At 37.6% G+C, this 22657-nt stretch overlaps 1 protein-coding gene across 3 annotated transcripts in view; it reads left to right on the top strand.

Moving 5' to 3' along the window:
* The window catches only part of CTNNA2 (catenin alpha 2), a 459260-nt gene extending 454417 nt beyond the window's left edge, over positions 1–4843 (top strand). For all 3 annotated transcript variants that reach the window (XM_075708706.1, XM_075708705.1, XM_075708704.1), the window contains one exon: positions 4556–4843. In XM_075708706.1, the coding sequence (XP_075564821.1) occupies positions 4556–4843 (288 nt within the window). The remainder of the gene's footprint in view (positions 1–4555) is intronic.
* The last annotated feature ends 17814 nt before the right edge of the window (positions 4844–22657 follow it).

The following is a 22657-nucleotide window of genomic DNA, read 5'->3' as shown; positions in this document are numbered from 1 at the left end:
ACCAGCTAGATACCAATCACTTGCCCTCTGTATGACTTACCACTTTCCCAATTGTTATGTTATCTGGATATTTCATCAGTTAAGTGACTTTTTTCCAAGTTCTTAACAGAAATGTTAATATTGTAAAGTGACAAATGGTTTCTCCAAGAGCACACTGCAAAAGTCACTGTTTAGCAATGATTTTTTTTGCGTATACATACTTTTGGAAACTTAGCTATTAGAGAATTTGGAATCATTCTCTATGTGCCTTGTTAATTTTGTGTCAGCTGAGTTTTTAATCAAACTGTCGTATACTACCAAGCAAAACACCTTTCAAAGATCCTGCATTATATGAACAGCGTTATTTTAAGCAATCCAAAGTTTAATCACATCAAAATATGTTGTAGGTTACTTTGAAAATATTTTTACCCACAAAGCCATTTGGTTACCATTACCTGTATTTCTTTCCTCCCTTTATTTATAGAGTCTGTCATAGACATTGCATTATTTTATTTGGGAGTACTGTCAGCTGAACGGGTCTATAATTTCACAGGTCATTCTATTTGTGCTGCTCAAATATTTCTAGACTAGGAACTATCTACAATTCTTTTGATGTCTTTCCCCACTTTTCAAGGTTTATTAAAATCAACAATAATGATATGGAACATTCTTAAACAACCAGCTCTTTTAAAACTACCTATACTATATTTGCTCACTGGAAATGCAGATTTTTTTTTTCTCTATTTCCCTTATGTTTTGTAGTATATTTCTGATTATAAATATAAAGAAATCTCTGGAAATTAAGTTTTCTCTTTTCTAAGAACTATGGTATAATTCCTCCCCATTACAGTGGTGTGACAGTGCAGGGAGAACATCTCTTTCCATTTACTTCAATGTTAAGGAGAAAAATTTCCAGCTTTATTCTCTCCCATTTCTTCAGCTATTTTGGTATTGTAATTGCTGGTTATTTTACTTAGATTACGTGTATATGTAAAAGAAGCAAGAACTCTTGATTGCCACAAGATTCTGGAAAATTCTGCATATAGTGCAGGAAAAATGCAGCACAGCTTATAAGCAGATCAAAAACTCTGCAAAGTCTTATGGATTTTTTTTTGGGGAAAAAAACCCTGAAATTACCTTCTTGGCAGATAATAGGCTCTGCTGCTCCAGTGTTCTACCGTTGAATTCACTAATTACAAAGTTAGCTTGTAGCAAAATCTTTTTTCATTTTTTTTTCTGAATGATTTATGCCTTTCCTGGGTAGATGGCAGTTTTAACCTGGATAAGTGACCAGCTCCAGTGCAGTGATTCTTAGGTTCTTTATGGATTTTGAATTTTCCCCAGCATTCTCTGTTCTTGGGGTTTTATGGGCCACTAGCCTAAATTTATCTCTTATATTTAAGAGGGCTTTTTTTCCTAAGTGGAGGCAAATGTATTTGTAGAGAGATCTAAGTAGGAGAACACTATTACTTTGTGTAGCAAGTCAAAGGCTCTGTTAGCTCTTAGCACAAAAAGCTATCATTAGATTCATAATTCCCTAACCATTGCTAGGGAGTGAAGTTTGCCTTCTGTACTGTGCAATAATTTCCTAGTGGTACTTTTATTTGAAATGTTAATTTTCCTTTTTTTTTTTTTTTAATTATTAAAATTATGTTTGGAAAAATGCATATGTGTCTGTGCCCAGATTTTCTAAGGAATTCAACGCACTAAGGGCTTGATTCACTGCTGCCTTGTTCCAGCTTTATGCCACTGTAGCTCTGCTGATTACAAAGCACAGCTTAAAACTAAAGTAACACAGAGGTGTAGTAAGATCTAAATGTTAATTGAAATGATGTTCGTTCAGTTTAATTCTTCTTTACTGAGCCATAATATAAGCAAGGAGCTGGAGGCAATAAGAAAATCACTGGAAGTGCTTAGGTAGCCAAATTGGTTTCATGGGATGGCTACCAGCATATTTTGGAGAACACACATAGCCTAATACTGTTATGGGGTTTTTATTTCTCTTTTCTGATTCCAAGACTTGAAAGCATTTTACAATATGAATGGATATTAAGGGCAAGGACTAAATATCTGCATGTTAAAATGTGATTAATAATGGTGAAAATAGGGAGCTCTTATCTACTATAACAGCAGATTGGAATTAGAGGTAATTAAAATGGCATCAAAATATGTAACATGGTTTTCTAAAAGACGCCATAGCAATCCGAATCCAATCTTGCAGAAGTACATGCTTCTGCACACCTTTATCGATATACTCCATAAAATTACTAATGTGTTTAAAGATGTAGACTGCATCCTTTATATAGTTTTAAGCATCTAATTTAGGTGCCTCCTCATTTGAAAATGCTTCCTTTAATCATTCTGTTCCTTAAAATATGCCCCATGTAAAATAGCTACCAGAACTCTTATCATAAAGAAATGCTGGAAAATGGCTATTAGAAACCTTCAACAAATAGAATGCATTCAGGAATGCACAATATAGGCTTGATCCTGTCAGTTTATCCACACTGATTATGAAGTAAATACTATTTGACGGTATCACTTTATATTCGATATCAATCCACCAGTGTTTCAAAAAGAATCATTTAACAATGAATAATGCTTGATTGTAGATCTCTGCGGTAAATTAGAATATCCTAATTTAATAGAGTATGATCTGTTATTTGCCAACAAACATACAGATTGCCTTATAAATCATGCAGTAGTGTGGTTATAGAATAACACTATACTGAATTATATTTCATTACTCCCTATTGAACAGTCGTGTTTCTGCCATATAATGTAATTTTCCATCTTTTAACTTAGTTTCTTTTACTAACATAAAATACAAATTAGTCCTGGGGAAAAATATTTACTGGGGGCAGGCAATTAACTATGCATTTCAGGGAATGGCAACAAGTACATGAAAATCATTAAAATGCTTTTTTGTTTTTCACCGCACTGTGTGTAGCTGTTCATATATTTAATGAATCATAATGAGTATAAGGCCACAGCTGACGAAATAAAAAATAATAGGTAAGTCTATAGATTAATGTGGTTCCAGACGCAGACTTTCTCTAATGTCTATTGTTGTTCACATCAGTCACTGACACTTTAGAAAGAGGTTTCTCCTGAACTTCCGTTAATGATTCAAAATACTTGAGGTGAAGTATAACATGGTTTTTGTTATTGCCTTATGAGTATTTATCCTGGTTACCCTGCTTAGAATTCATATTAAGGAATCCTATGGGCCCAAAATGTTGAGGAGGAAAGGTTTGGAGGGAGACAGACCTCTTATACTAAATACCTAAGAAGTTACTGAGCAAGAGGCATGGAATTAAAGATTTAAAATAATATTACATCCAAAATTGTTCCTACAAACTGGGAAGGACTTTTTAAGAAATTGAGGCAGCTTCCGTGGTAGAACTGAAAGGCTTTATCATAAAGAGTATATCCCCCTTATTCAGTATTTTGGGAAAGGGATAACTGGACGTTTCAAAAACGTGGCACTTTGGGACATGGTTTAGTCTAGTCTACCCTTGATTGGTTTAGTGTGGACTTGGTAGTGTAGGTTAATGGTTGGACTGGATGATCTTAAAGGTCTTTTCCAACCTAAATGATTCTATTCTATTCTATTCTATTCTAAAACCCTAGTCTAGGTTGCTTAAGAATGTATTTTTAGTACTTGCTAATTTAAGGATCTCCAGTTGGATTTGGCAAGTGCCTAATTCGCGTTTTGGAGCATTGAGACATTGCTTTGGAAGTCCCATTATATGCTTAAATCCTTTTAAAAATTTGGCCAGGGGTATGTATGTATGTACTTGATTTCAGTGTATGATGGAAGTTTATTGACTGGAAGTCCCGATGGTTTGAAGTTCACCAAGTTCTTCAGGCCTCTTGCATCCAGAGGACCCAGGAACATCAGGCAGACTCGTGCATGGGAGAAACACAAGGGTATATGTATGAAAAGCCTGCTAATCATAAAGTAAGATTCTTTGTGAACACAGGCAGCTCAAACATTACAGTAGCTACAAAAACCTGCAGTTAACTGTTTCATCTTCTTATTTCTTTAGGGGTTTCAAAATCTCCTTTCATCTTTTCAGATGGGATTCTCTAACAAACTCAGCACTGGCCTCACACTGTTCCTGTAGACATCACTGGGAGTGATATCCTGGGCTTAATAGGAATAATTAGAACAAACCTGAACACTTGGAGAAATCCCTGTTGACCTGTTTTGCAGTTTCTGACGTGTAGAAGTAAATTTTTAAGGGTTTAAGTGAGAAGTAATGTGTTTTTGTGAAAAAAGAGGCAACTTCTTCACCCATAGAAAAAGAATCAACAACAAAAAAACAACCAACACAAGCTTTTCCTTTGAATTATTAAAAAGTTTAATGTGAGGTACCACAGTCTTACCTTTACAGTTTGGTGCATGTTGTTGCTGGTGCTTGTTACTACAAGCTACTTCATTAATCCTGAGGGAGAGGATTCATTTCATCTTTAATGAGATCTGAGAGTATCCAGACTTCAGTCAGGAAATGGTCCAGTGATCCGTTCGTGGACTAACCTTGCTGTATTTAATTTTCTTTTCTATTTGTAGCTGGACAGTGCCACTTCTCTCATCCAGGCAGCTAAAAATCTGATGAACGCTGTGGTCCTTACAGTGAAAGCATCTTATGTGGCTTCTACTAAATATCAGAAGGTCTATGGTACTGCTGCAGTGAACTCACCAGTTGTATCTTGGAAGATGAAGGCCCCTGAGAAGAAACCTCTAGTAAAGCGAGAAAAGCCAGAAGAATATCAGACAAGAGTGAGGAGAGGGTCCCAGAAGAAACATATTTCCCCTGTACAGGCCTTAAGTGAATTTAAAGCTATGGATTCATTCTAAAACACTAAGCTTTACCAGGAGGGTTTTATATTCTTTTTGTATGCATACCTGCCGACTTGTATGCGTCTGGCATGGGGTGGGGGGAAGCAGTGTCAATTTGCATGCAACCTGAGACTCTATTGAAGTAACTAACTTTCTGCAATGCCAAAATTTAGGGCATTCTCTTCGGATGTTAAATGGACTTATTCCAAGCTTACTTTTTAAACTAAACTATAGCATTAAATTGGCCAAAGAATTTACATCACAGGGGTATGTGTGGGTTAAATAGTAAATTCAAGTCTAAACCCAGAAATTTTTATGCATGCAAGAAACATTAGGTTGGCAGGTATATTAAGTGAAAAAAATGGAATTGTAATGGTAGACCATAAAGCTTGTATTGCTTCTGTTCCAGTGAAAAAATGTACTAGCCAATATGCTTAAATGTGTGGCCCAATAATTAAATGATATAACTTTTAAGTGATCTTCATTATAGTATGTGAATTTTTAAAACAGATACAAACTAATTCATCTTAAAAATGCTTCTTTTAAACCATATTTTGTTCTTTATGTTCTAGTAGTGTTATGATTGCTCACATTTCAATTAATCCCATTAATATGACCAGAGGTTTACTTTTGCCAATTGAATTTCTTATGGTGGAGTATGAAGCACAATATGGTGATTGACATTGCCTTTTATATTATGATTATTATTATGATTATTATTATAATATTAGTAATAGAAGACCTGGTGGTGGAATGTTTAGAGACACGGAAACTGACAGTGTGAGAATTTAGAGGCAAATATGTAGGCGTAGCTTGGATTACAGGTATCTGACATACCATTGTAACCACTAACTCAATAAACTCATTTAACCTTGGAATCCTCAATACGGCTCATCTCTTTCAATGCACAAATATCTCCTGCATCATAGTTGATGTAGACAGTGATTATTTTTGCCTCATGATTCCTTGTTTTTTCTTTTTTCTTTTTTGTGAAGGAAAGACAACATTACATTGATTTTCTCATTTTTTATAATCAGGATAGCCAAACATGGTCAGTGGGTCAAAAACAGAGCTTAAATCTGAGAGAGATTTAGACCTCAATAGATACGAGACATATGTGTCAAGTGTGGGATGAAACTGTTGTTTAAATACACCATCACAGAAACAGCATAAAGATAGTTCAGTTTATTAAGCTTATAAGATTGACATCTCAGAACATTGGAAATCATCTATTGTGCCACACTGTATAGACCTGTGTATAAAGACCACTGTGCAAAGAAATGCAGTATCTACTTTTATTCCCTTTTAGCCCTAACAGTTGGCTCAACTACAGGGATTGTATTAGTGTTATGAAAAGGTCTTGGTATATATGAAAATAAAACAATGAGCATGTATTTATTTTTTGTATAATTAAATACTAACAACTTAAGAGAACATTCATGACTTCGTAAGGGATTTGAAACACTGATAAACAGTGAGGTATACCATAAGTGACGTGTATATCCCTTACAGTGTTTTTGAAAGATGTTTGGATGCTTGTCTCAGATACGCTGATTATTCCTCAGAATAGCAATGTACCAAATTTTGTTCTATTATGCTCCTACAAAATCTTTATAAAAAATGTACTCTCAGAGGCCTTTTAGGAAATTACTATGTTTGCTTTGTTTAGTTGTACTGTATAATCAAAAGGTTCCCCAATCGGAACTGGAGACTGTACACATGATCAAAATAGAGTAGAAGATGTGGGTTAGTCCTTGAAGAGCTTTCCCTATAATGCCCTGTAGTCTGACATAGACTGGCATTAATTTTGGTACCAATAAGCTACCTAAAAGTAATTGGGATTTTTACAAACAAAATTACAGAGGCAAAAGATGGATACTGAGTATAAAGAAAAAATAACAAATAACAGACAAACAAAAATGTCCCAGTATGGTGCGTGAAAAAAAAAAAACCCAGGCAATTGGCCACAAATAAAAGTCACAGCATTTCTTCAGAAGTGTTTTGGTCTAAAACTGTGATGGATTAACCGAACGGTTGTTTTAAAATTATATTGTTGATATAAGAGGCATCTCAAACTTTGAGAAGTTTAGAAGAAAGCATACAGCCAATGACATCTATGAATATGTCTTGTAAAGCCTCCCCTGATTAAGGCTCCATGGCTAAAGTATTGGACTCTAATACCAAGAATCCATTACCAGTCACTCACTCAAAAGAGTGACAGTGACAGTTAGCAAAATGCTAAGGAAAATGAGTCTGTGAAGGTAAAACCCAGAATGATATTGGGCAACTTAGTTCGCTTGAATTAGAGTCCTACTTTAGGAGGGATTATTTGCCTTTTGAAGCGGCCTATCTATGCTCTAAATAGCTTTATGGTAGCATGATAAAATTTAATGGTGATAAATGAAAAGTAATGCACATGAAAACAAGAACCAAAAAACAACCAGTTCAGTGCTCGGCTAGTGTCATAAAGTTAATACAATGTTAAGATTGATGAGAAGAGTTTTAATAGAGAAAGACAAAAATATTGAATGATACTATACATCAGGGATGCACCTATATTTGAATACTTCATGCAGTTTTTATCAACTCATCTGAAAGAAGAAATGGTGTAGGATGGAAATGTACATGGAAACATGAGGATTACTAAGTCTGGAACTGCTTTCGTATAAGGAAAGACTAAAGAAGGTAAGAGTCTCCAGTTTCTTCTGGGTCATCAGTAATGAGGCTATGAGATGAATAAATAAGGAACAAGTAATTCAAAAATAAACTCAAAAATTAGGGGTGGCACAATAAATTATGAAACAGCAAGTTCAGTATTAAAAAAAAGGCATTTGTTTAAAAATAAGTAAATTGTGGGATTCATTTTCATAATGTCACAGTTGCCATAATGATAATAATTTCATTGACTACACTGCCCAAAAATTCATCCCACAAACTTTCCATCTTGAAATCTTGCAGTCCTTAAAGATCTAGATTTAAGTCTAATATAAAGTGTAGGCACAAAATAATGTGTGTGGATTTTGGAAATGTTCACTACAGCCAGTCCTCCACCGGCATAAGGGAACTCATGTCACCAGGATAGTGTAATGAAGAACTGCTGGACCTCCACAACCTTCGAATAGAAAGCCACATCTGTTTCTTGTGACTATCACCTTGGTTCACGAGCCAAATATATGGCTACGATACATATTCCTGTATGCATTCAATCTTGAAAATATTCTCTTCAAATTGTACCTACAATGCAAGAGAAGCAATTACACTGCTGTTTCTAGAAATTACAATTATCTGTTTCTTGATAACAGAATCTAGTTATTTTTAACTAATTATTTGCTTCCAGCAGATAAATGTACAGCAAATGACTGGTTTGAAGATGAGCATGGAGGTCAGGCAGGCATCCCTGAGCTAGGGACAGTTTCTATACTAGTGTGGTCTTCCGTGTTGTGGTCATTCTTCTTATTCACATGCCAGGAATTGTTTCTTCTCTGTGAGAAACTAGAAGCCCAAGTTACAAGAGTGAGTTATATGCTTATTCCAGAAATGGCTGTATCTTTTGACCTGCAGCCATGATGAGAAGGCTATAATCATTTAGCTTGGAAAAGACCTTAAGATCACCAAGTCCAACAGTTAGCCTAGCACTGCCAAGTCCACCACTAAACATGCACCTAAGCACCACATCTAAGCATCTTAAATACCTCCAGCGATGGGGACTCAACCACTTCCCTGGGCAGCCTCTTCCAATGCTTGACAACCCTTTCTGTGAAGAAATTTTTTCCTAATATCCAATCTAAACCTCCCTTGATGCAACTTGAGGCCATTTCCTCTTGTCCTATCACTTGTTACTTGGGAGAAGAGACCAACCCCCACCTCACTACACCCTCCTTTCAGGCAGTTGTAGAGTGTGATAAGGTCTCCCCTCAGCGTCCTCTTCTCCAGGCTGAACACCCCCAGCTCCCTCGGCCGCTCCCCATCAGCCCTGTGCTCCAGACCCTTCACCAGCCTTGTTGCCCTTTTCTGGACACACTCCAGCACCTCAATGTCCTTCTTGTACTGAGGGGCCCAAAACTGGACACAGTATTCCAGGTGCGGCCTCACCAGCGCCGAGTACAGGGGGACAATCACCTCCCTGCTCCTGCTGGCCACACTATTCCTGACACAAGCCAGGATGCTGTTGGCCTTCTTGGCCACCTGGGCACACTGCTGGCTCATGTTCAGCCAGCTGTTGACCACCAGCCCCAGGTCCTTTTCTGTCGGGCAGCTTTCCAGCTGCTCCTCCCCAAGCATTGCACAGGGTTGTTGTGACCAAAGTGCAGGACCCGGCACTTGGCCTTGTTGAACCTCATACAGTTGACCTCGTCCCATCGATCCAGCCTGTCCAGATCCCTCTGTAGAGCCTTCCTGCCCTCAAGCAGATCAACACTCCCACCCAACTTGGTGGCATCTGCAAACTTACTGAGGGCGCACTCAATGCCCTCATCCAGATCACTGATAAAGATATTAAACAGAACCAGCCCCAATACCGAGCCCTGGGTTACACCACTTGTGGCCAGCCACCAACTGGATTTAACTCCATTCACCACAACTCTTTGGGCCCAGCCATCCAGCCAGTTTTTTACTCAGCAAAGAGTAAAGGGGTTTGGCTTACTTCCCATCTTAATAAAATATGGGAAAAGGGCTAGCAGAATATTTCAGTTTATAATATACTTCTTCAGCAAGAACAGCAGCCAATTTCTGAATTAAGAAGTCAGAAAAAACAGCCTGAGAGCTTTTAGATAACTTTCAAAATAATTTTCCTAATATTCCTTATTGGTTTGTTTATTTATTACATTAAGAATTTGAAAGTGAGAAGACTAGTTAAAATAGCTAACTGTATTCTAGCTCAAGGAGCTAATAGTAAAGGAACTACTGAGCAAGGTGTATTACTACAAAGGAATAGGTGTTTTGGACGGGGCAAAGAAATGAAACCTGAGTGTAGTAAAATAACTTAGTAGATTAGTCATACATAGCACTTTTTTATCCTTAATCCCCAGTGATCTCAATGACGTCATTAAACTTATACATGAGTTTAAGTTCTTGGCTGCATATAAATAAGAGTATTCATATGCTTAAAGTTGAACAAATGCTTTGATAATAAGGAAGCAGGGGATAAAGCTCAGCACAGATTCACTTTGATCCACTATTTTCTTGCTACTGTGTCCTTAGAGTGTGAAATACCAATCAATAGTTCAGTTCTTTTACATCTTAAAAAGAGGTGGACCAAGGTGTAGAAATGCAGCAGGAAACAATCCCACAAGGACAAAAGCACTGGGTGGATATTTTTATATCTAGCACATTGTTTTATATCTCCACATGAAAGCTGGCCAAAACAAGTTTCCTGTGTCTGTATGAAACTCAAGTTTAATAAAAAGGATGTATATTTATAGGCTCAAAATGACATTTCTGCACAGAAAAATGTAGATTTCAATGGGATTTTCAAGCAAAAACCAAGTGAGTTTGGGTTTTTTTTTGTAAATGAACCCCGCTCAGTATGAATCTAAATTAAAGGCTTATAATGGAAATAAGGCAATATATCTCTTTTCACTTTTTTATAAATACGTCTTCAAACAACCTTTCAGATCAGACTTGGTTGTTCAGTCATTTTTGCAAGGCAGAGGATGAATATGTGTGTGGAGAAGGAAGGAAGCTGGAATAAAGAGGAGTTTTTTGGTTTGAACCTCATCAGCACTTTGTCTAGAAGAGAAAGGTCACAGCTGGAGCTGTGTCCAAGGACAGACAGATTATCCCATGCCATCTGAGCAGTGAATTCAAGCATTTATTTGGAAGTTCAGCACATACTGAGCTTGCTGCTGACTTGTACCTGCCGAGATTGGGAATAGTCAAGAATTTTTCTGGTTTCTCTCTGAATGACCAAGTGCATCCTCAAGCAAGGGTTCACACATTTCTCCTGCTTTAGATATTTTTCCCTTTATGACTCAGTTAACACCAAGCTATGGAGAACTTGACAGCTTGATAAAAGCTGTGGGAGGTAGAAATGTATTTTTATGCTCTAGTTATACTTTTAAAGGAATAAATATTTAATTACTTGAGCAATGTTTCCTTCTTTTGATAATGTCAGGTGAGGTGTCTTGGGTGAGTAGCTGCTACCCAATATTAGCTTCTCCCTTTGGGTAAAATTTTAAAGTTCCAGTGTTGTTTGGCAATTCCTGCATAATAATGGACTTGAAAAGAGATGCATCTTTGCAGAATGTGAAATGTTTAGACTTGCCTACTTTATCCCAGCTCGCTAAAAATTAAATACAAGGAAGAAAGAGAACTAAAGTTTCCAAAGCCTCCTGTAATATTCAGAGGTAATGACTTCACTAGAAGGATGTATTTGATCTATTATTTTTTTCCTGAAACATTTCATGCAGAAATTATGAAAAAAAAGGTTCTTTGGCCTGCATTTCCAGAACGTCATACTAAATTGTCTTAATGGCTCTAGCTCCTCACTGAACCATAGATTTGGCTGCTAACAGGAGGATAAATGGAAAAAAAATACATTTTTTTAAAATCTTAATTTCTCTTAATTTTGTTGATGATTTTTATTTAACTGTGTCTCTTTTTATTTATGTGTACTTTGTGTGTGTGTGAATGCACACACAAAAATTCTTAGGATACACAGAGATTTAGATGGACAACAATCTACCAAGTAGCAATCTACACCCTAGAAAATAAGTGTTGCCATTATTTAGCTGGAATATCACAAGCATGTCACAAGACCTTCTGTATGGGATGTACTGAGTTTTCAAGATCTCTGAAGATCCCAATGCTTGACTTTTCAAATATATATATCTATGTATGTATACATATACATGTATATTTATATATGTGTCCACATACGTGTGTGTTTGTGTGTATATATATATAGATATAGATATTTCTGGCTATATGGAAGCCAAGCCTGGTTCAGTCAAACCATAGGCTCCTTGTTTTCATCAGCTTGCCAGCAGTGTTACTGCCCAGCATTAGTCAGTGTTGCACAGCCCGGTGCCTGGAAGCTGCAGGAGCTAACAAGAGACCCTGTTAGTTGTCATATATAATTTTCATTATTAATTAGGCCCTGGTCTACAACTGAGACCGTAAGGAAGATTCATTATTTGGGCCGTAATTGTGGAATAAATTAAGATCACTAGACTTTGTCATAGAGCTATGTGAAGCCTACGTGCCTCTTAGTTTCATTTGTCCCTTAAGACAGGGGTTTAAATCTGCAGTATCACACCTGAGAGCTCGGAGAAGCTCAGTGGTATTTCAGTGAGCCATTTATTTGCCCTGTGAAGAAAAGCTCCTCCAGTTTTCTCTACTGCCCTGATCTCAGCTGATTTGGGTGTTCACCCAATTATGTATGTTGGGGGGCAGAGGGGATATTTACGATCTCTCTTCACTAGCAATATCTCAAAAGATCCCTTTCACTGGGAGCAGTTTAAACTACAGATTTCTGTTTGTGTGGATTGGTGGAAACACTCCTTGCCTGAGATCATAAGGTGTGCTACATGTACCTTACACATCAACTATATTGCACATTGAATATTGGTCACCATTCCATAGGAAGAGGTTTTAACTTTTCTCAGTGTGTGGATCTTCAAGTGCTTCTATTGCTCATAGAAACCATCTTTATTTTTCGTTTAGATACAACAGTGACTTATCAAATGACTAAGTGTGAAAAAAACCCAACTTACATCTCAGCACCTATTCTGCATGTACACAATGTGAAAGAAATATCTAAGGGAAGGGGAAAGAGTGGTAGAAGTTCATAAATCATAGGTATTTTCTTGACTCACAAAAACTGTATTGCGTAAGACCCTGCTGGTTGCTTTTTCTCTTTATTTCTTTACAGTTTCCTTCCCTGCTTTGACAGATCCATCTCTACCTATTCTTTCTCTTTTACAGGTAAACTTTTATCACTTCAGCGTGAAGAAGCTGTAGCGCAAGAGTAAATACAAGTGTCATGGACAGGATAACTCTTCTAAAGGACTGAAACAGTAGAGAGTCTCACAATTCAAGAGGACTTGGATAACTGTTTCATCTATTAAAATTTTAGGGCTGGTATTTGAGTTTTGTACAATCAAAGCAATCATTTTCTAATTTCTTTACTTCTTTAAAAGAGTCATGAAAGGGGGTTTATATTCCACATCTGTATGACAGAGGTTTTGTGAAAGCTATTATATTTTGTACCTTGAAAACTTTTTAATTAGTATCTTTAGGAGGAGGAGGAGGAGGAAAAGCATTTTGCTCTAGCGTCTCTGAAAAGCCACTCTGGAATGAAGCCTGAGATAAAATGGGAAACGGACAGGTATAGTCATCTCAAAGCTGTGTCAAGGTCATGTAAAATATGCTTATTTACTTGGAAATAAGTGGGAAAACAAAGTTAATTAACATTAAAGAAGTGTTTATTTGGATGCAGCTTATTTGATGTTAAATTTTAAAGAGAAGTATAGGTGTATGGAGACTTTATAATTTAAAATTCAATAGATTTTAAGGAAGAATATGGAAAACAAGGTTTTGATGAATCTTCAGTGTCTCTCTCCACCCCATCTCATTGTCCTAAGGACTTGTCATGGTGGTATCAGCATTCAGATGAGGACACCATGCTTGCCCAAGCTGATTGCAAAGTTTGCTGTCCAACTTTGTGTAAATATCATGGGTCCGCAGAACAGTGGTCAGGTGCCAGCATCCCTACAGCAAACATCACCTGTAGGAGTTTAGAGCTGAACCAGCTTTGTTCAATATAGACATCAATAACCTTGACTCCTACAGCTGGCATGTGGCCGTGCAGGGTCAGGACAAGGTAGGCAGAGGGCTGTAACCCCTGCAGAGACCTGGGCTCCGGCAGGCACAGCGTCACTCAGTCTGTGATCCACAGACAGGGCAAATATGTTTTACTGTATATTCAGGAAGAAAATAAAAGTAAAAACTTAAAAAAAAAAAAAAAAGTCTCAAAGTTTTATATAAATTCTCAGACTAAAAAAGTCCTAAACCACCATGGCTGCTGTCTCCCTTGAATGAAGACTCCCACTTAACCCCCATAACCCAGTTGATGGTAAGAAAAACAAAACTGAATGTCAAGTATTAATCTAAGTCTACACCCACACAGCTACTCACATGTGAACCAGTAATCTGTGTTAATTTGTTAAACACATTTCATCAGTGAAAACAAGATTTTTTTTTTCACTGTCGTAGGATGGATTTTCAGACACAAGTTGTTACTACATCCTACTTTATCACCATCAATTTCCTCAGCTAATTTTTATTTATCTAGTGTGATTTCTAAGAAACTTTAAAAAAATTCATTTGTGTTTTTTTTTTCCTGTCAAGCACAAGTAAATAAAAACTGCTAAAAAAAAAAAAAAGAAAAGCAAAGTAAACCAAAAAAGAATACTGTGACACATATTTAGTTGTCTCTTGATTCTGCCAGATATCAGATCTACCAGTATCATACCGTGAACCAAACACACAGCACCTGCAACTTACCTCCTTAAAGGGCTACACTCTGTGGTCACCATCTTTCAAAGTCAAACTTTTTTAAAATTTTCCAGGTAAGAATTTTGTGGATTATGGGAAATTTCCAGGTCAAGGTCTGAAATTACATGATACATGTAAACTGACTTCATGGATAAAGATTTCCACATTAGGAGTTGTACTAGCCAGGCTGAGTCTAGGTGAAAATATAAATTAGATTGAGAAAAAATGGCCTGACTCATGTTCCCATATCATGTAGCTGTGTATAGCTAGTCACAATGATTTTTGAGATCTTTCTTTCAGCTACAGGAAGATAAAACAGAAAGCTGCTTCCAGGCTCAAATATAACTGTAAAAGACTGACATTTGTCTCCATTTCAGAAGCTACTGCCTTGGTTTAATGAAGATGTGAAGAAATCACTCCTTAAATGACTTTTTTTTCTTAATCTCCTTCTCAAATGGTTTTCAAACTTAAAGAAAAAGAAAATTACTAGGGCAGTTCCAAAGCCTGTTAATTTATACTGTTCTTACTACCAAAAATGTCTGACTGAGAATATGGTTTGTTAATTGACCTTATAATAGACCTGTAGAGCATCATGTGTTGGGCATACTAAGTTGTCTTATGATAATGCCCTCCTCATCAAGGCTTATTGCTTTAGTGCAGCTCATTAGGAAATGAGGACATAAATTAAACTTGAGAAGAGAAATGGAAATGCTGAAGTTGATGTGGGAATGTCTCAGAGTATCTTGCATGCTGCAGAGGGTAAGTTAGCCTTTGCTTCTTGATGCCTTGGCTAAGAGATGGATTTATTTAGTAGTTACACCTCCCATTAAATTTAATTGCTTCTCCTGAGACTCTCCTGGTAAAAGCCTACTTAGCTGAATGAAAGGTGCTTCCCATCTGAGAGTGCGTGGTAAAGGTATGGCAAGGGAGAATTTCACATTAGTCTATTTGGTATGTGGACTTGCTTGCTGCAAAGGTGATGGTAGGAGCTTCAAAAGCTCATAGTCAGATTGTTAGGTATAGCTGAGCTGGAAAGCAGAATACATCTTTTGTGATATGACAAAGGTTACTCGTGGTAGGTAACCTGTATTCACAGCATTTCTACAGGAAAAAATGAGCTAACAGAACTTATTCAAAAGTGAATTTCATTTATTATTGATGAACTATTTTAGATTGCAGAGAAGTTTTATTTTTTCTTTCAGGATTGGTGTTTCTTATTCGGGAAGTCTTTTCTACATTATTAATGCAATCATGCAGAGCACCTTGCTTTTTAATTTTTTGCTTTCAGATTCTTCTCACTCCTGCCAAAGCCACAGGATTTTAGGTTTGCAGTCAAGCTACTGAAAGCTCTGTTCTTGCTTAAATAAATACTTGATTACTGATGATTTTATGGGTTTAAAACTCTCTACCATTGTGTCTTAAGTATAGCCACTATGACTTCTTCCCCAGTCCCAGCATTTTTTGCTCAGGAGGAAGCATCATTATTTATGTTACCTAACTGGGTGGGCATCTTATAATACCCCCCTGTAATAGCATCAGGAGGCTTTTTCAGTGACCTGGGATGCAGGAAAGGTTGTTGCCAAACATCTTTATTCTTTATCACACATTTCTGCAAGAGGCAGCTTGGACCAAGTACCTCTATAGCACAAATGTTTCGATGACACAGGAAATTCTCATGGATCTTCATCTTGCACGATTCAGATGGGTCCAGGCTCTAGCCTAGTTTCTCTTTATTGTCTGTGTTGTTTTCTGAGGTTTTGTATATCCTGTGCCACAGAGCATGACTTGGAGATAACCAAACTGGTTGTGCCTGAGTTACAACTGAAAGCAGAAACTGTATAACTGCATCACAGCCACATTCTATGCAAGTAAAACCCTAATAAACAGCATTATTACTCTGGCTGAAAGAAGCCCAAGTTATTCAGGGTTTCAACACAGAAATGACATGTCTTTTCTCTATAGTAATCTTTCCAAAGGAGATCAAAACAACCATAAAAGTCAAGATTCATTAGAATGTATGCCATAATATTTCTTAACATAACTAAAATTCAAAAATGTCTTGACCAAACAGGATAGTCATAAAAAAAGCAATATAAACAACTTTACCTTTGTCCACTGCATTATTGCAGCTGGTTCCTTGCATTCAGGCTTAGTTTCCATCAATCATTAGCTTTCTGACTGGCAGCAATCACACAAATCCTCAAACAATCTCCCTTCCTATCTCCTTCAATGCCTGGACTGCACATCTGCTGCCTGCGTCGCACGGATGCCCTTCTCTGAACTACATGCTCCCTGCTCCCTTGTCTTTCCCCATTCTTCTGGCCCCATTCTGGACTCTGATTTCCTTTCTCCAGGGAGGATCTACTTCTCCCCACCACTTTTCCCAGCATTTGCCTCTTTATTCAAAGCTGGCTTGAGGGTCTCTCCCCCATGCTGTGATGTGGGGTGAAGATGTGCTCTCTGTCACAGATATGTGAATTATGATTTTCCAAAGCAGGGCTATCCCTCTTTGTTAAACCACCTTGTTCAGTTTGCTGCTCGGGTACCTGAGAGTAACTTGGTTCGGGTACCTCAGGAAAATACCTAAGGGCTCCTCACTGTGAGCCAGCAGCACAAAGTCAGAAGACAGGAGCCAACTATTTCATACACTTTTGGGACACCATTTCCCAGCTATTTCAAGAAACTGGACTGTGTTTTCCCTCACTTTGGCTCTGTTGGGTTTTTTTGGGTTTGGATATTTTTTTTACACATGGTTAATGCCCTGTCAAGGTGCAAGTTCTCTAAGCGGGCTTTGATGAGAGAGATTAGTTGCTATGTTTTATGTGGGAGGTGTGTGTGTCCTACTGAACTGAAATTGTGCCTTGTATGGCACGACTTACTGTGGGGACCAACTACTCAACATTGGCCCTCTAAGCAAGAGCTTCCTTTGCCTTTAAATCTTTTCTACTAGGCTTTTAATGTCTCATAAGGACAAACAGACCCTGAAATGCTGGTATATTTGTTATAGTCACTTGATTGGCTCCATTTCTAGGCCAGTGCCTTTGTCTGCAAGACTCACAAAACCTGCTTGCAGTCTGAAGTATAGAAATGTGAATGTTGAATAACAATAAACTGTTAGATTGTTTGCTGCAAGTAGGGCATAAAAGACAGTATTGGGGCATGGAACATAATTATTTGGGTTAGGTTGGATTTGGAGGTGCAACTACACGTTTAGACGCTTTCCTAAAGTGTCAGATTGCTCAAAAAATAAACAGAAGTCTGACAGAAGTGGGAACTAATGGTAGAGGTGGCGAAGAAAACCAGACCATCATTGAACAGTAGGGGTGAGACATAAGTTTATCTGATCTCTCCAAAATACTCAGAACTTTTATTCTAAATGGAGGTGTTTTGGGTTGCCTCTTGTGATCAAGTTTGGTGTTGAAGTTTTTCATGCTGCCTGGTCTGTGTGTTCAGAGTAAATCCATGGCTGCAGTGCATAGAATGTTAGAGCTGGCTGAGCAGGTTGGGTACCAGAAGCAGCCTGTGTGTAATAGTGTGAATCTCAGCGAAGGTTTGTTTAACCTGTTTGCTTTGTTTTCACTCTCACTTCTGTCTGCCTGTCTCATTAACCTGCATGATCTGACTGTACGTCTGTATGAGGCCACTTGAGCACAGAAGCTCTCTGCCTGAGGAAGCTTCAGAAACCAATTTAAATTTGACAGTAAGTGATCGAGAAATGGCAAAAGACCCACTTCTGAAGTCATACATATATATCAAGGTAAAAAAATCACAAAATGAATAGGAACTTCAGAAACGGGCTATGTAAAATCTGCTATCCACAATTAATTCTATGTTAAAATCCATACACTGACAGATTAGGCACCAGTAAAGAATGGCTAATACTAAAGCAATGACTCATATCACCAGTGCTGCAGCCCCTTGTGAAGAATTTTATCAGGAGATTATATTAATCTTATTTGAAATTGTCACAAACATCCTTTATTCTAATTATCTTTGCCTGAGGTTCTGTTAAGAAACCGTGTTATCATTTTGTAATATAAGTGCTTCATAACTGTGGATTCTTGTCCTGTGCAGTAACATTAATGTGACTTTATATCCCTTATGTATACAAATTAAACAGAAGGAAATTCAAAATACCCTCTCTTTAGCATAAATTGCCTATAATTATTTTGTCACAATGACCCTTCAGTCATAAGTTAGCTTATCTTATAATATGTTGATATTGAATAAAGATCCTGTTCTTATACATCTGTTTTCTCTAACAATAATAATGTGACCTAGATTTAACTTTGCACTAGCAAGAACATCTTTTCCACGAGCAGTAGAGGTTTTTTTGTTTTGTTTTATTTTAAAGAAGGGAATGTTTCTGTCTTCGCTTTAATCAATTTAATATCAATCAATGGCAGCTCACTATCTTTTTGGAATCCTGTTGTTGTTTTAATGGATTTTTTTTTAATTTAAAATTTAAAATGCTAGCCCTGGTTTTCCTTTAGCATCTTTCACAGGCAGCTCTGAGAATGCTTGGCCACTGGAGCTTGGCTGCTTGCTCTTACTGGGCAGAGAACTGTGTTATAAGTTTAAGTAACCTGGTGACTAATCCATATTATGCAAGAAGCCAAAGAAGCACCAGAGTAAGGAGGTGAGAAACTGTTGGGTAGGAGTAGTTGAAGGACTGTGGCAGGGATCTCTGGCATGCAGAGCATGTTCAAAATTCTTGCCCTGCCTTTTTTTCTGGCAACATATGCAATGACTCTCTTTAAAGAGGTCACCAATTCCATGAGTCTTAGGCCTTTTGAATTCTCCATATGTAAAACAACTTCAGAAATGACTTAACCCTGTTGTTGAGCCCCTCTCTAGGGGAAAGGACTAACTACTGATATTTAACTATACTAATATAGCATCAGACCCAGATTCATCTATACAGTTTTGTGTACATTTTTTTTTTTTTACAGTTTGTCAACTTGTACTTCTATACAAATTTGTCTTTTGGTGCAGAATATGGTCCCATATTTAGACAGCTTTGGTTTTAGCAGCAGGCTATTTGAGTCAATGAGTTCACGTAAGCTAAAAAAAGACCCCAACATTAAACAACCTAAAGTCTCTGGTGAACTTCTAAGGCAATCAAACTGCAGGAAACTGTATTTATTTGATGAAGCCTCACCAGGAATTCTAAACAATAAGATCCTAACAAACAATCTTATGCAAGCACAAGGAGAACATTTCATCAATAATCTATGCCTGTCCTTTTTTATTATTGCACTGTGACTTCACCAAGATTTCTGGTTTTATTCAAAAAGGCCTTGCTGCAGGCATTTAAACCTACTGTCACAAGTATACCACGATGTCTTGGTTTAACCCCAGTGGGCAACTAAGCACCAAGCAGCCACTCTCTCCCCCTGCCCCTCTGGTGGGATGGGGGAGAGAATTGGATGGGTAAAAGTAAGAAAACTCATAGGTTGAGATAAGAACAGTTTAATAATTGAAATAAAATAATAATAGTAACAACAATAATAATAATTAAAAAATGGTGAAAAGGGAAACAACAAGAGGAACAAAACCCAGGAAAACCAAGTGATGCAACCACTCACCACCCGCTAATTGACACCCAGCCAGTGCCTGAGCAGCGATTGCTGCTCCCCGGCCAGCCATCCCCAGTTTCTATACTGCCCATGACGTCATATGGTATGGAATAGCCCTTGGGCCAGTTTGGGGCAGTGTCCTGGCTGTACCCCCTCCCAGCTTCTTGTGCACCTGGCAGAGCATGGGAAGCTGCAAAGTCCTTGACTGGCATAAGCAGTGCTGAGCAACAACTAAACCATCAGCGTGTTATCAACATTCTTCTCATACTAAATTCAAACCAAAGCACTATGCCAGCTACTAGGAAGAAAATTAACTCTATCCTAGCCAAAACCAGGACACACAAGTACAAGGCACAGCGCTGTCTCTGTTTGATCATAAAACTAAACAGGAAATTGGAGAACCGTGTTACTAATGAGTATGCATCCATGTTAAAGTTGGAGTATTTAAGAATAACTCCTGAAACACAGAGCACCTTGACATCAACAGAGTTAAATGTCAAGTAGGGGAAATGTAGAGATAGGTAGAGAAAATGAAGTCTGGAAACAGTTGGGTTTCTGTATTTTACAACATTTCAGAGCAAATCAAGGAGCCTCTTGCCACTCTTTATGTTTCCAGGAAAGTTAGAGAGGACTTGTGACAGTCCATGCAAGAAACAACCATTGCAGTTCTGGTCTCTATCTAACAATTGCTGGCCCATATCGGGCGGAGCCTGGATATTCCTTTTTCTGGATGAGGACACGAAATAACATATTATTCAAATGATGTGCCATATCAACACCTCTGCCATAGAAAGGAAGAATAATTTTGCAATAAGATTCTAAGAGCTACTGGTGTAGGTTTTAGTTTATAGAATATATCCAAGGCTTGAAAGATTTTTGTGCTCCATATCTTCCTAGTAAGAAGGGCAGTACAATAACAGAGTAAACCTCTTCATTTTGATGCTGTATCCTTAAGCAAAATTCTCCTTCTCTCCTGTCAGTTCCACCTTAAAATAAATATAAGAAAAGATAAACATTTAAAAAATATTACTTCCTTTGAATTGCATCCTTTTCAAGCAGACCTGGCTAAGAAACTGTCAGTATTTACTTTGAGGGGAAAAAATATTACATTATTTCATAAATATTTTCTCAGCATTTCATTTAGGGGAAAATAGCCAATAAGTATAGATTCCCAAAATACCAAATCTATTTCCTCTCTCAGTAAGAAAAATCTATACTGAGGCATTGAAGGATTACAGTGAGCAACTGATCTTCCTGCTGTCAAATCTTAAATCAAACAAAGTTGATTTAAAGAAAAGAATTTTTTTCTGTGGAAGAAAAATTTAACAATGTATTTCCAACTAGATCTGTTCTGAAGAGAATCAATGACTTTTCCACAAAGCAGATCCACACTGACTTCAGAAGTTAATCTCTCTAAGTTTCTCTAAGTTATTACCTGGTAGGATTTTAAGGTGATGGTTTACTGCATTCTTCACTTGCAGTATTATAGGTAGGATTCACCAAGGTCTGCATACTGGAACAGTTACCCAATATATGCCTTTCAAAGACCCGCTTTCTGGAAGCTGGTTATTTTCCCAAAGTATAGCCTTTAGGGCTGACATTTTCTACGCTGTGTGTTTATGAACCAGCTGAAAAAAAAAAAAAAAAATCACCTGGAACAATTCTGTCCCATATTGAGGATGAGCATAGGAAAAAAATGCATTGCTTTGCTCTGGGTAAACAGGAACAGTGTTTATCTCCTTGCAGAGCGGGTTTCCTCTCCACTGTCTGCAGCCAAACCCACCACCCTTGGTTCCGCTTTGCCTGTGACCACCAGGTATCTCTGAGGACCAGTGCCCAGTGTGAACCATGTTCCCTTTACTGTGTAAGTGGAGTATTGCAATATGCCATTGATGTCATTGATTCAAATGGCTTCTAGAGTAGGTTTATATAGAACAGCTTTTGTAGAGATGTTCACATTGGCTCTGAGGGTATGGGTATGGGTAACAGAAACAAGAACAGTTTTCTATTAGAGCACATCCTTCTTGCAGTGATGATTCTTCATTGAATCATAGAATCATAGAATCGTTTAGGTTGGAAAAGACCTTTACGATCACCCAGTCCGACCCTTAACCTACCATTACCAAGTCCACCACTAAACCAATTAAGGGCAGAGTAGCAACCTCATGGCTTGGTGACTGGATGCACAGTTACATTTCAGTACAGAAACAGGTTATTGACTAGCTGGTTTTCAACATGTTAAATATTCTTCCTGTGAGTTAGAGATTATTCAGATTTTTTTTGTTTGTTTTTAACCCAAATGGTGTGTGATCCCATGAAAAATGCCTTGTAGCAGTCTCAGTATGCAAACCTGACACCATAAACTTTTACAATCAAGCAAATGTGCAATTTCATGAAAGAAGGTATCAAATTAGCTTGATAGGGTCTGCTTTCAGAAGAAAATGTGAATTATAGTGCCTTTCTTTAGGTCTTTATCTGCTGTATCCTGTGTCAACCATTATTTTCCCCAGAACTAGTGTCAGGCTGATGTGCCTCTAATTACTTGGTTTATCTAAATACTAACTCAATCTCCATTTGAAGAATGTGGGTGCAGGGCATACAAGATTGCTGAGTTTTCGCATTTATTTTTTCAAAGATTGGAAATCACACACATTCATCTGGCCTAATATGGATGTGTAAATCTTGCAGTCAAAGATGACACTGCTAGGTGCAGCTGAGCTCCAGTTCATTATGTCCTAACATATAATAATGAAATACG

Source organism: Pelecanus crispus, chromosome 4 (genome assembly GCF_030463565.1).
Source record: "Pelecanus crispus isolate bPelCri1 chromosome 4, bPelCri1.pri, whole genome shotgun sequence".
NCBI lineage: Eukaryota > Metazoa > Chordata > Aves > Pelecaniformes > Pelecanidae > Pelecanus > Pelecanus crispus.
This window is presented reverse-complemented; position numbering and strand designations above follow the sequence as displayed.